We start from the raw sequence: 13,719 nt of genomic DNA on the forward strand, positions 1-13,719 counted from the left end.
TGAAGAAAGAAAGGAGAGAAGACAGAGCAAAGAGAGAAAAGAGAAAAAAGTGTGAAGAAAAAATAGAAAAGAGAAAAAAGAAGAAAAAGAGGAAAAGCAAGAAAGAAAAGAGAAGAGGGAAAAGTGAGAAAGAAAAATGAAAGAATGAAAAGTGAGATAGAGGGAGTAAGAGTGTGAGAGCGAGAGAGAGTGGGGGAAAAGAGAGAAATAACTCTCTCTCTCTCTATAAATATACAGTTGTGTGAAAAAGTATTTCCCCCCTTCCTGATTTCCTATTCTTTTGCATGTTTGTCACTGAAATGTTTCAGATCACCAAACAAATTTCAATATTAGACAAAGACAACACAAGTAATCACAAAGTGCAGTTTTTAGATGAAGGTCTTTATTATTAAGGGAAAAAGAAATCCAAACCCACAGGGCCCTGTGTGAAAAAGCGATTGCCTCCTAACCTAATAACTGGTTGGGCCAACCTTAGCAGCAACAGCTGCAAACAAGCATTGGCAATGAGTCTTTTACAATGCTATGGAGGAATTTTGGCCCACTCATCTTTGTAATTCAGCCACACTGGAGGGTTTCTGAGCATGAACCAACTTTTTAAGGTCACCCCACAGCATCTCAATTGGACTAAGGTCAGGACTTTGACAAGACCACTCCATCGTGTTAATTTTCATTTTCTTAAGCCATTCAGAGGTGGACTTGTGTGTTTTGGATAATTGTCCTGCTGCATAACCAAGTGCGCTTCAGCTTGAGGTCACGAACAGATGGCCGGACATTCTACTTCAGGATTTTATGAAAAAACAAACACCGGACGCAGTAGCTTACTTGAATATATATGACTATTAACAATCACCAGCACATATACGTCCTTAACCCCTTTACCCCCAAGGGTGGTTTGCACGTCAATGACCAGGCCAATTTTTACAATTCTGACCACTGTCCCTTTATGAGGTTATAACTCCGAAACGCTTCAACGGATCCTGGTGATTCTGACATTGTTTTCTCGGGACATATTGTACTTCATGATAGTGGTAAAGTTTCTTTGATAGTACCTGCGTTTATTAGTGAAAAAAACGGAAATTTGGAGAAAATTTTGAAAATTTCGCAATTTTCAAACTTTGAATTTTTATGCAATTAAATCACAGAGATATGTCACACAAAATACTTAATAAGTAACATTTCCCACATGTCTCCTTTACATTATATAATATAATATAATTTTGGAACCAAATTTTTTTTTTGTTAGGGAGTTATAAGGGTTAAAAGTTGACCAGCAATTTCTCATTTTTACAACACCATTTTTTTTTAGGGACCACGTCTCATTTGAAGTCATTTTGAGGGGTCTATATGATAGAAAATTCCCAAGTGTGACACCATTCTAAAAACTGCACCCCTCAAGGTGCTCAAAACCACATTCAAGAAGTTTATTAACCCTTCAGGTGTTTAATAGGAATTTTTGGAATGTTTAAATAAAAATGAACATTTAACTTTTTTACACAAAAAATTTACTTCAGCTCCAATTTGTTTTATTTTACCAAGGGTAATAGGAGAAAATGGACCCCAAAAGTTGTTGTCCAATTTGTCCTGAGTACGCTGATACCCCATATGTGGCAGTAAACCACTGTTTGGGCGCATGGGAGAGCTCGGAAGGGAAGGAGCGCCGTTTGACTTTTCAATGCAAAATTGACAGGAATTGAGATGGGACGCCATGTTGCGTTTGGAGAGCCACTGATGTGCCTAAACATTGAAACCCCCCACAAGTGACACCAGTTTGGAAAGTAGACCCCCTAAGGAACTTATCTGGATGTGTGGTGAGCACTTTGACCCACCAAGTGCTTCACAGAAGTTTATAATGCAGAACCGTAAAAATAAAAAATCATATTTTTTCACAAAAATTATATTTTTGCCCCCAATTTTTTATTTTTCCAAGGGTAAGAGAAGAAATTGGACCTCAAAAGTTGTTGTCCAATTTGTCCTGAGTACGCTGATACCCCATATGTGGCAGTAAACCGCTGTTTGGGCGCATGGGAGAGCTCGGAAGGGAAGGAGCGCCGTTTGACTTTTCAATGCAAAATTGACAGGAATTGAGATGGGACGCCATGTTGCGTTTGGAGAGCCACTGATGTGCCTAAACATTGAAACCCCCCACAAGTGACACCATTTTGGAAAGTAGACCCCCTAAGGAACTTATCTGGATGTGTGGTGAGCACTTTGACCCACCAAGGGCTTCACAGAAGTTTATAATGCAGAGCCATAAAAATAAAACAAAATTTTTTTCCCACAAAAATTATTTTTTAGCCCCCAGTTTTGTATTTTCCCTAGGGTAACAGGAGAAATTGGACCCTAAATGTTGTTGTCCAATTTGTCCTGAGTACGCTGATACCCGATATGTGGGGGGGGAACCACCGTTTGGGCGCATGGGAGGGCTCGGAAGGGAAGGAGCATCATGTGGAATGCAGACTTAGATGGATTGGTCTGCAGGCGTCACATTGCGTTTGCAGAGCCCCTAATGTACCTAAACAGTAGAAACCCCCCACAAGTGACACCATTTTGGAAAGTAGACCCCCTAAGGAACTCATCTTGATGTGTTGTGAGAACTTTGAACCCCCAAGTGTTTCACTACAGTTTATAACGCAGAGCCGTGAAAATAAAAAATCTTTTTGTTTTCCCACAAAAATTATTTTTTAGCCCCCAGTTTTGTATTTTCCCAAGGGTAACAGGAGAAATTGGTCCACAAAAGTTGTTGTCCAATTTGTCCTGAGTACGCTGATACCCCATATGTGAGGGTAAACCCCTGTTTGGGCATACAGGAGAGCTCGGAAGGGAAGGAGCACTGTTTTACTTTTTCAACGCAGAATTGGCTGGAATTGAGATCGGACGCCATGTCGTGTTTGGAGAGACCCTGATGTGCCGAAACAGTGGAAACCCCCCAATTATAACTGAAACCCTAATCTAAACACACCCCTAACCCTAATTCCAACGGTAACCCTAACCACACCTCTAACCCTGACACACCCCTAACCCTAATCCCAACTGTAAATGTAATCTAAACCCTAACCCTAACTTTAGCCCCAACCCTAACTGTAGCCCCAACCCTAACCCTAGCCCTAACCCTAAGCCCTAACCCTAACCCTAATGGGAAAATGGAAATAAATACATTTTTTTTTTATTTTTCCCTAACTAAGGGGGTGATGAAGGGGGGTTTGATTTACTTTTATAGCGAGTTTTTTAGCGGATTTTTATGATTGGCAGCCGTCACACACTGAAAGACCCTTTTTATTGCAAAAAATATTTTTTGCAATACCACATTTTGAGAGCTATAATTTTTCCATATTTTGGTCCACAGAGTCATGTGAGGTCTTGTTTTTTGTGGGACGAGTTGACGTTTTTATTGAAAACATTTTCGGGCACGTGACATTTTTTGATCGCTTTTTATTCCGATTTTTGTGAGGAAGAATGACCAAAAACCAGCTATTCATGAATTTCTATTGGGGGAGGCGTTTATACCGTTCCGCGTTTGGTAAAATTGATAAATCAGTTTTATTCTTCAGGTCAGTACGATTACAGCGATACCTCATTTATATCATTTTTTTATGGTTTGGCGCTTTTATACGATAAAAACTATTTTACAGAAAAAATAATTATTTTTGCATCGCTTTATTCTCAGGACTATAACTTTTTTATTTTTTTGCTGATGATGCTGTATGGCGGCTCGTTTTTTGCGGGACAATATGACGCTTTCAGCGGTACCATGTTTATTTATATCTGTCCTTTTGATCGCGTGTTATTCCACTTTTTGTTCGGCGCTATGATAATAAAGCGTTGTTTTTTGCCTCGTTTTTTTTTTTTTTTTTCTTACGGTGTTTACTGAAGGGGTTAACTAGTGGGACAATTTTATAGGTCGGGTTGTTACGGACGCGGCGATACTAAATATGTGTACTTTTATTGGTTTTTTTTTTTTATTTAGATGAAGAAATGTATTTATGGGAATAATATTTTTTTTTTTTCATTATTTTGGAATATTTTTTTTTATTTTTTTTTTACACATTTGGAAAAATTTTTTTTTACTTTTTTACTTTGTCCCAGGGGGGGACATCACAGATCAGTGATCTGACAGTTTGCACAGCACTCTGTCAGATCACTGATCTGACATGCAGCGCTGCAGCCTTCACAGTGCCTGCTCTGAGCAGGCTCTGTGAAGCCACCTCCCTCCCTGCAGGACCCGGATCCGCGGCCATTTTGGATCCAGGGCTGGAGGAAGCAGGGAGGGAGGTGAGACCCTCGCAGCAACGCGATCACATCGCGTTGCTCCGGGGGTCTCAGGGAAGCCCGCAGGGAGCCCCCTCCCTGCGCGGTGCTTCCCTGCACCGCCGGCACATCGCGATCATCTTTGATCGCGGTGTGCCAGGGGTTAATGTGCCGGGGGCGGTCCGTGACCGCTCCTGGCACATAGTGCCGGATGTCAGCTGCGATAAGCAGCTGACACCCGGCCGCGATCGGCCGCGCTCCCCCCGTGAACGCGGCCGATCGGCTATGACGTACTATCCCGTCCAGGGTCAGATAAGCCCAGGGCGCCTCGACGGGATAGTACGTCTAAGGTCACAGAGGGGTTAATAATGAATGGCTGACCATTCAGAGATACAACGAACCAAAAAAAAAAAAACACTGAACATGGATAGCCAATATAAAAAATTATGGGACGTATATGTAAATAGGTCAGTGAAGACTGACATGCTTATGCACAGACTGCAACTCCCAAATGAGTTAGGCTCAAGTACCGTAGCTAAAAAAATTTAGGTAAAACACACATATGGGGCAGTCTAGTTGAAATAAACAATGCATACTGCACATATTACAAAATATAGTGCAACATATATATCAGGAAATACCTGGTCGTGCTCTAGAGGTGGTCCCCCATTCTTAACTGACCTATAACATTTTTTCTTTGTCTTTGGTGGTCCTCTGTTGTTTATATTATTCATATATGTTTCTTTTTATTTCTGCTTTTATGCTCACGATAGTGCGTGCAATTGATCCATTATTTTTAAACTGGTGTGGTTAATCTATTAACCCAATGAAGGTTAGATCTTATACATTTCTACCTATGATAATCCATTATTGGGAAATTTGAGGTGTTTACTTAGGGCTTTAGTGCAATATTGAATTGAGGATCTCATTTAGGGCCTTGGTGCAATACTAACAAACATTCCTCATTCCCCTTTTTTTGGGAAGGTTGAATCCATTCCGTTTTGTACCAGTGTCTGGTTATTTATCAATATCCACTATTGAAAATGAAAAAGTGGATAGAATGTACATGATTATTGGTGGTCAAAAGTTTATGTATTTATTTTTTTATTATCTAAATTATTAAAGGTTATATTTTAGTTATTGTTTGTCCACCACAGTCAGGGAATTTTTGGTGGCTTTATATTGGTTTTTGAGGGGACCGTTTCAGTGTCTTTTGTGACCTCTTGGATGAATCGTCGCTGCGGGAAATTTTTGGTTGGCCAGCCACTCCTGGGAAGGTTCATCGCTGTTCTATGTCTTCGCCATTTATGGATAATGGCTTTTACCGTGGTTCGCTGGAGTACCAAAGCTTTAGAAATAGCTTTATAACCCTTTTCCAGACAGATCGATCTCAATTACTTTGTTTCTCATTTGTTCCAGATTTTATTTTGATCATAGCATGATGTCTAGGTTTTGAGGCTCTTTTGTCAGGCAGGTTCTATTTAACTGATTTCTTGATTGACAAAAGGTGTGTTTAAGTAACCAAGCCAGCATGTGGCTAGGGGATTTGAACTCAGTTTTCCAAAGATGTGATAAACCACAGTTAACTTATATTTTAAAGGAGAGACAATCTTTTTTTCACACAGGGCCCTGTAGGGTTGGATTTTTTTCCCCTTAATAATAAGAGCTTAATTTAAAAACTGCATTTTGTGTTTACGTGAGTTATCTTTGTCTAATATTTATATTTGTTTAGTGATCTGAAACATTTAAGTGTGATAAATATGCAAAAGAATAGGAAATAAGGAATGGGGCAAACACGTTTTCACACCACTGTAGACATCTAAAGAGATAGAGCTGTAGATATCACAGCCAGCATCCTTTGTGTGGAGATGGGTCAGCTATAGAGCTCACTCCATATAACAATTCCAGAAATAGGACATGATCGTACAAGGAGTAAAATGAGTCCACCTGAAAGATGCTTATTTACCAGTGGTGACAAAGAAGGGGGCTGGCTCAGCTACTGTAAGCCAGGAAGGGAACTGCTGGGATGGCAAGTTAATCTTCATCAACACACCTACAGGGAGACCGCTATCGTTTTTTATTAGCAAGTTATCCAAATATTGATTTTTGAAACTGTAAAACCCTTTTAACTAAAGAGCTGGAGATATTTCTGTCTGCGCATATTATATGTCCCCTCCCTAACACAGGTTTAGGCTAACTGTACGCACTAGCCATTAACACAAAGGAAATACATGGATCCTATTCAGCAAATCATTGGAAAGACAAACACAACTTTAATTTCAATTTAAGTCCACCTCCCCCGTACATATAAAAAAAAACACATTTGCTCAATTTCCTTTTCCCATGGTGGACAATCTGGAAATATGTAAACTAGTCTGATGAGATGCTGTAAAAGAGAGTTTTGTAATAAATCTGTTGGGTTCCTGGAAAAGTCAGTACAATAACTGCACATTAAGACAATTGTCTTTGATGAAAGAATGGCTCCAACTGCTGCAACTATGTTCATGAATATCAGACAGGGAAGCAAATAATAAACCGGTTCCCTGTTCCTGACATTAACCAAAGCTTTCCAAAATGGCCTGGGCTGACTGAAATGCAAGTATATGTTGCTAAAATATAAAGAGAGCCCTGTGAATGGGGTTACAGGGGAGGTGTTGACTGATTGAAAGCAGAGAGGCCGGACTTCATCATCAGCAGTGCTTACCTCAAACTCTGCGTGTTTGTGAACATCCTCCGCTCGCTGTCTGTTTAAAATAAACTCTGCTTCATTAGCAACTCGCACTATGTGATCTTTCATAGCGTGGCACAGCAGTCTAGGAGAGAACACACCGAAACGCGTCAGACAACAATCCATTAGATTAGGAGACATCACCGAGCCCGTATGCCACCACAAAACAATGCACGTCTCTACACAATAGTAATTACACCATCATAAAAAATGTGCATATTTATATTAACATTTAAAAAAATAAATATATATCCATATATTATAAATATTTATATTACACAGACACGTATACAAACTAAAGGTGATTAGACACAGACTTTGTTAAATAATGGAATATATAAAATAGACAGATGTAAAGAGATAAATATAAAGATAAATTGATTCATGAAAATACATTAAAGTCAATTAAAAATATTTATCTAACTTTCTAGAGTATCTATTGACAGAGCATATTTCCCATATCTTTATTGCTATGAACAGTATCTGCCTACTGTATGTATGTATGCATGTATGTATGTATAGATCTTCACTCGTCAACACTGATATTGCAACACCAAGATGGAAATCACAGGATGGATAAACATATTTATGATGTGCAAAAATTCTAACAGGACAAATGCACTTGAGCAGCAAATCATCACGATCCACTGCTGGCAGCAGCCCGTGCAATTGCCAACCAATTATTTGCCAGATGTGCTCAATGAGAGACATGTCTGCAGGCGCTGTGGTAGAATGTTTAAAAAATGCATGCTGTTCACAGTAACATGAGCAATATGCGGCCTGCTGTTGTCGTGTTGAAAAATGGCTCCCGAGACACTTTGGAGAAATGGTTGACTCGTACTACTAGTTCCACAACCACCACCAATGCTCTTAGCGTACCAGAAATGAAGACTAGAAGAATCCAGCTAATATACATTTCTCCACCCCACTTCATAATCTTGGGAGTTGGACCAGTGTATGATGTTCCCTTGTGATGACCTTTTCACGACACTACCCACGTAGTCTCAAGACCAAACTTTGGCCATCATTTCATCCAAAACAAAATCAGGACTCAGTGCGGAAGAGGATAGATTTCTATCGTCGTCTTGCACTGCACCGCGATAACCTTTCAGAGTGGTGGTGGGCGGTCAATGGAACATCTGTAGATGGGCGTCTGGCTCGTAGGCTAGTGTCATGCATTTGTCTTGTGATGTTTTGTGAAGCCACTGTTTGATGCCTTAGGCTTGGTAGAGGACTTTCAATTTCCTTTGCAGTACAGAATGGATTAATCACGTAACCAGTGATGTGGCCATTTCTCTAAAGTGTCCCAGGAGCTGCTTTTTTAACAAGTCAACGCTAGGGTGCATGTTGGTTGTGGTACTGTGAGCAGCCTGTGTGGCCTAAACGTGTGACCACAGCCTGGAGCAACTCTGGTCTTCATTGGTGACATCACTAGTCGGCAATAACAAAGGAAGCTGCCAGCAGTGGATCTTGATGATGTGCCCAAACACATTAAATGAGGCAGAATACTCCTCAGACAGCCACTAATAACCAAACTGACTGCAGCCAAGGTGTGTACGTGCGGGGATTTCTGATTGTGACGCTCCTACTCTATACTGAAGAAATCAAGATTTTTGAAAATTTGCTATTTTTTTTCTTCATCATTTGCAACTCATTAACATGTCTATCAATCCTGTGATCTCCATAATTTCTCAACATGGTGTTACAATTTCAATGCTGATGAGTGAATATTTATTTCACCTTTTATATGCAAGTGTATGAGTTGAAATAACATGAATAATGTATTGTAAAAGAAGTATGTGCAAAACTATAAAGGACAAAATCTAACAAATATTTACATGTCAATGTCCACAGACATTTTGCGATACTGAAAAACGCAGAGTTATGTTTATAATTACTATAAAAAAATATTGAGTAAAAATAAACAGAAGTGAAAAAAAAGCAGGAAATATCTATTGATTCAGCTAAACTTGTGAACGTGTAAATTCTTTTGTCTGACACTTGGATCGGACACATGTTTTGCTGGATGCAACCATCATACTGGAGACATTATATGCAATTTTACATCTCATTAACCTCGCTTTGTTTTAATTATAGCAATCCTTTTGTTGTAATATTTTGAGCGACCTAGTTGATAATTTCAGCCTGTCCTTGGGAACACTTTAATTTAACTGCCCATTCATCAACTGTTTATGTCCCGTTAATTGTTGACAAGCACACAATTACATAGCCGGGCTATGATTGATGAACTGCATTTACGGGAGAAGTAGCTGAGAAGAATAAATATTTATAACTATTTCTCCCCTTCAGATTCCTATCAGAATCCCCACAAGGGCTTGCGGAAATGTAATGCAACCAGTAAAGATCCTGGTTTCCTGCTCTCACAACTATCTTCTCCTGATTTCCTTCTCACTTACGGATGATAAAAAAATCTCTCAACAAGTGCAATGCTTGTGTAAAGCCGCAGAAGATGTGGAGATATTCTTCTTTCCCCCCCAAAAATAAAAGATTTTGTATGTCCACTACGGACATTACAGCAAAATTCACAAATAAGAGTTGGTTTCTTTTCTAAAGCATATTTTTCCTATAAAATACATATATATTTATAACCATTACATATTACAGATGAGCAAATCGATTCATAGAAATATCAAATTCACACAAAAAAATTTTTTTTTAGCTTTGACAGAATCCAATTTTTGTGATGGAGTCTAGCAAGAATGACAACCACACACCATTTTACTGGATTTGTTTCTTTAACAGCTCGAGAAGTGGGAAAATAAAAACATAATACTCACCTTTTCCCAATCTTCACCTTCCGCGACAAGGCTCTGTTCAGCTCTAGGCCTTTGTCAGGTGGTCTTTGGTGGCTCCAGCACTGACGAGTCCTCACAATGTCACAAAGTGCAGTGCCCCTCGACATCATGAAGCCTTGTCAGCATGGAGGCGCCATGGAGTCCCACAGAGTGACTGGTAGGGCGACAGTTGAGGGCAAGGGAGAGGTTAAAATATTACCAGATATATATATTTTTTCTTTTTTATTTTAAACCGTATGTTTAAAAAGGAACAAGTCACTGAAAATACACTTCAGTCTGCAGGCACCATATTAAGTTTTTTTTTTTTTTTAAATCTTCCCACAAAGGCACAGGATCCCAACACAAACACTGTAATTATAGGCCTAATCATCTGGGTGTTTTGGGCCAATTTAAGATCACATATTTAGTACCACGGCCTGATTATTCTGGGCTCGTGGATTGGATTACAAGCAGACAAATGTGCTTTATCCTTCCCACGTCTGCATCTGTTCTCCCACAACTAAGAGGCTGAAAGCAATCTCATAGGTTAATTATGACATTGACCACACACGCCTTGGAAAGGAAAGAAAAGCCGTGCACTTTGGAAAATACTTTGTAATTCATACAGAGTGATATACAAGGGATAAAATATGTCTCCTCTGTAAAGATGAGCAAAGCCATGGATGTTCGGGTCCAGTGTGTTCAGCCAAACATTTTTTTTATTTATTATTTTTCGGGTACCATAACGATACCTGAACTCTACCCCCATTCAGATAAATGGGGGGTCATCTGCATGACAGCGTGACAAACCACGGGCTCTAAACAACAAAATGGCGGCAGACAGCACTCTGTGGTATATAATGGTTGCTCGTCCTAACTCCACAGGATCCAAGTGGAGGAGTACATACCAAAGTTCAAAAGTGAAGGACAGCATCCAATCCGGGTGAAAAGAAATAAACAATTTATTGTGCCTTAAATGCGACGTTTCAACCCCATTGGGGTCTTTATCAAGTACCACGGGCTCTAATCATCAAAAATGGGTGGGGTGGATTTATTTAAATATTTTAAAAATACAGTATGGAGATCTGTCTATTTTTGATAATCAGCCAATATAAAGTCGACATATGGGGGTTGCAGCGGTCAGCATTACCTGTGCTGGTTATCAAAAATAGAGGGGAACCCACACATTTTTTAATTTATTAATTGCACAGGCACTGGCTGATGAATACTCTCATTAGTCTTGCCTGCTCTAGCTGCTATGAGCGGGAGCAGGTGTAGTATAATGAGAATAGTAATCTTTTTACCGCCGGTCACAGCTCCTCACTCACATGCTGTCATATGACAGAGAGGGAACCGCAAACCGCAGCACTCTGACCAGTGGTAGTGAACTTACCGCTGGTCAGAGTTGCTGGTGTTCCTTGCGCTGTCACACAGATGACAGCATGGGAAACACTCGATGTTCGGGCTGCTGAACCTGAACAGTAACACAGACTTCCTGGAGAAGTCCGTGTTTGGAGTCCGTGCACTGACACTAGGTGTTTGGTACAGACCCCGATCTTTAGTGTTTGGGTTCACCCACCACTACTCCTCTGTAAATTTTAGGAATAAGGAATGTCACTAATAGATATGGGCGAACCCAAACAGTTAAGTTCGGCGTCCATACCGAACAGCTACTGTGCTTGGGAGCGCGGCAAACACCACTTCTGATCAGCGGTGAAATCATCCCCACCGGTCAGAGAGCGGCAGTTCCCATGCTGTCAAAAAAGACAGCGTGAGCACTCAGCTGTGATCGGAGATATCAAGTTTAGCTCCTGTCACTGGTGTCAGCTGATGGGACTACTGATCCCATCATCTGACACCTGCTGCCACCAATAACAGTGAGAGCAGGAGCGGCGGATAGGAGAATTCATCAGCAGCTCCTGCGCTGTAAATAAATAATTTTAAAGAAAAAAACGGCGTGGGTTCCCCTGTATTTTTGCTAACCAGCCAGACAAAACTCACAGCTGAGGGCTGCAACCCCCAGCTGTCAGCTTCAGCAAGGCTGGTTATCAAGAATAGAGGAGTCCCCACAATGTTTTTTAAGTTATTTAAATAATTTTAAAAAATGGTGTAGGGTCCTCTTCATTTTTGACAACCAGCCTTGCTAAAGCAGACAGCTGGGGGCTGGTATTCTCAGGCTGGTAAGGGGCCATGGATATTGACCCCCCAGCCTAAAAATAGCAACCCACAGCTGCCCAGAAAAGGCACATCTATTAGATGCGCCAATTCTGATGCTTTGCCCATCTCTTCATACATGGCCTATAGCGGTGGCAAGTGGGGATAATATTTGTGGGGTTGATGTCACCGTTGTATTGTCAGGTGACATCAAGCCCACGGCTTAGTAATGGAGAGGCATCTATAAGACACCTATCCATTATTACACCTAAAGTTATATGTTAAATAAAGACACAGCCGGAATAAAGTCCTTTAATTGAAAGAAAGACACAGACTGCTTTAACAGTCTTAATTAAATCATACTTATGACCTCGCCTAATTCCACCGCAGCCCTCGATCTTCTGTAAGAAAACTAAAATAAAAAAAACAACAATATACCACACCTGTCTGTCGTTCTGTCCCACGCTGTAATCCATGTCTGGGGGCATAAACAATTTTCAACTTGGACGGTGCCAAGATGGGACAGTCCAGGCTGAGAACCACTGGGGAATGAACTGTTGCGAGCGCAGCCAGTGACCGGTGATGACATCATGGAGGTTACGTCCAGTCACTGGAGTTACGTTCCCAGCCGGGCTGAACTGCAGTGACCTCGGTGAGATCCCCACTAGCAGCAGGAGAGTTTTTCACACAGTCCTAGCTGGGTTCTCACCAAGGTCACAGCAGTTGAAACATTTCAGTCGGAGAACAAAGCTGCTGCTTTCTGTGAGGTAAAATGTTTCTACCTGTTTAAAACCACCTTTTACCTCACAGAAAGAATCAGCTGTGATCCCATGCTGTACACATGTCAGGGGCACATTTATAAGATTATCTCAGCACAGGAACATTATTTTAGCACATCCATTTGTGGAACTTATTATTATTCCAAGATCTATTGATCAATTTTCATTTCAGTGTTTTTTGGTTTTGCTTTTTCCTCTCCTACTACACAAAGTGCTATCGCTTATTTTTTCATCTACATAGCAATATGAGGGCTTGTTTTTTTTTTTTTGCAGTGTAAGTTGTACATTTCAAATGCACCATCTACTGTACTATATAATCTACTGAACACAACAAATTACAAATGAGGTGAAATGTGAAAACAACAACTTGCACAATTGCATAATCAATGCTTGGATTTCAGTTTTACGGCACTGTGTGGTAAACTGACCCGGAGTCATTATTTTCCAGGTCAATATGATTACTGACACACAACTTATATCTTCAGGCTGTGCGTCTTCTTATTTTTTGAGCAGAAGTACCGAACAAATCGGATTTTTCTTTTAATATACAGTAGGTCCATTTCTATTGTGAAAATACAACTTTTTGTTGTGGAGTTTATCCATTCATTTCAGTTAGGACCCTAAGTCCATGGGTACAGTTGCTGCCCAGTATTGTTTGAGCTGTATAGATGAGCTAGGCATCTCATCTCATCTCATCTCTATATAGCTTCCCACGGGCAGGTGTCTGAACACTCGGGCCTCTGTCCTGTTCTGCCTCATCTACAGTGAGGTCAGATGACACAAGGTAAGGTTTTAGTACTATAAACATGACAGGACCATCCCAGTTGGGTATACCTTGTTGCGATGGGATGGCTTTTTCTATCAAAATAGTGTTAATCAAGAACCCCATGTTATTTACATATATTATTACCATTTACTTACTACAGGATATGTGCTCATTTTGTTTTTATTTTTTTCTTGGGTTTGGTCTGTGAAATGATCACAGTGTGAATGTGCTCTTAGACATTGCATGCATACC

General features: G+C 40.3%; 1 protein-coding gene across 7 annotated transcripts in view; it reads right to left on the minus strand.

Annotated features, from left to right (window-relative positions):
• Positions 1-13,719, minus strand: part of NBEA (neurobeachin) — an 899,093-nt gene that overhangs the window by 363,019 nt on the left and 522,355 nt on the right. For all 7 annotated transcript variants that reach the window (XM_069758980.1, XM_069758976.1, XM_069758974.1 and 4 more), the window contains one exon: positions 6,950-7,058. In XM_069758980.1, coding sequence (XP_069615081.1) covers positions 6,950-7,058 — 109 coding nt within the window. The remainder of the gene's footprint in view (positions 1-6,949; positions 7,059-13,719) is intronic.

This window comes from Ranitomeya imitator, chromosome 3 (genome assembly GCF_032444005.1).
Source record: "Ranitomeya imitator isolate aRanImi1 chromosome 3, aRanImi1.pri, whole genome shotgun sequence".
Taxonomy (NCBI): Eukaryota; Metazoa; Chordata; class Amphibia; order Anura; family Dendrobatidae; genus Ranitomeya; species Ranitomeya imitator.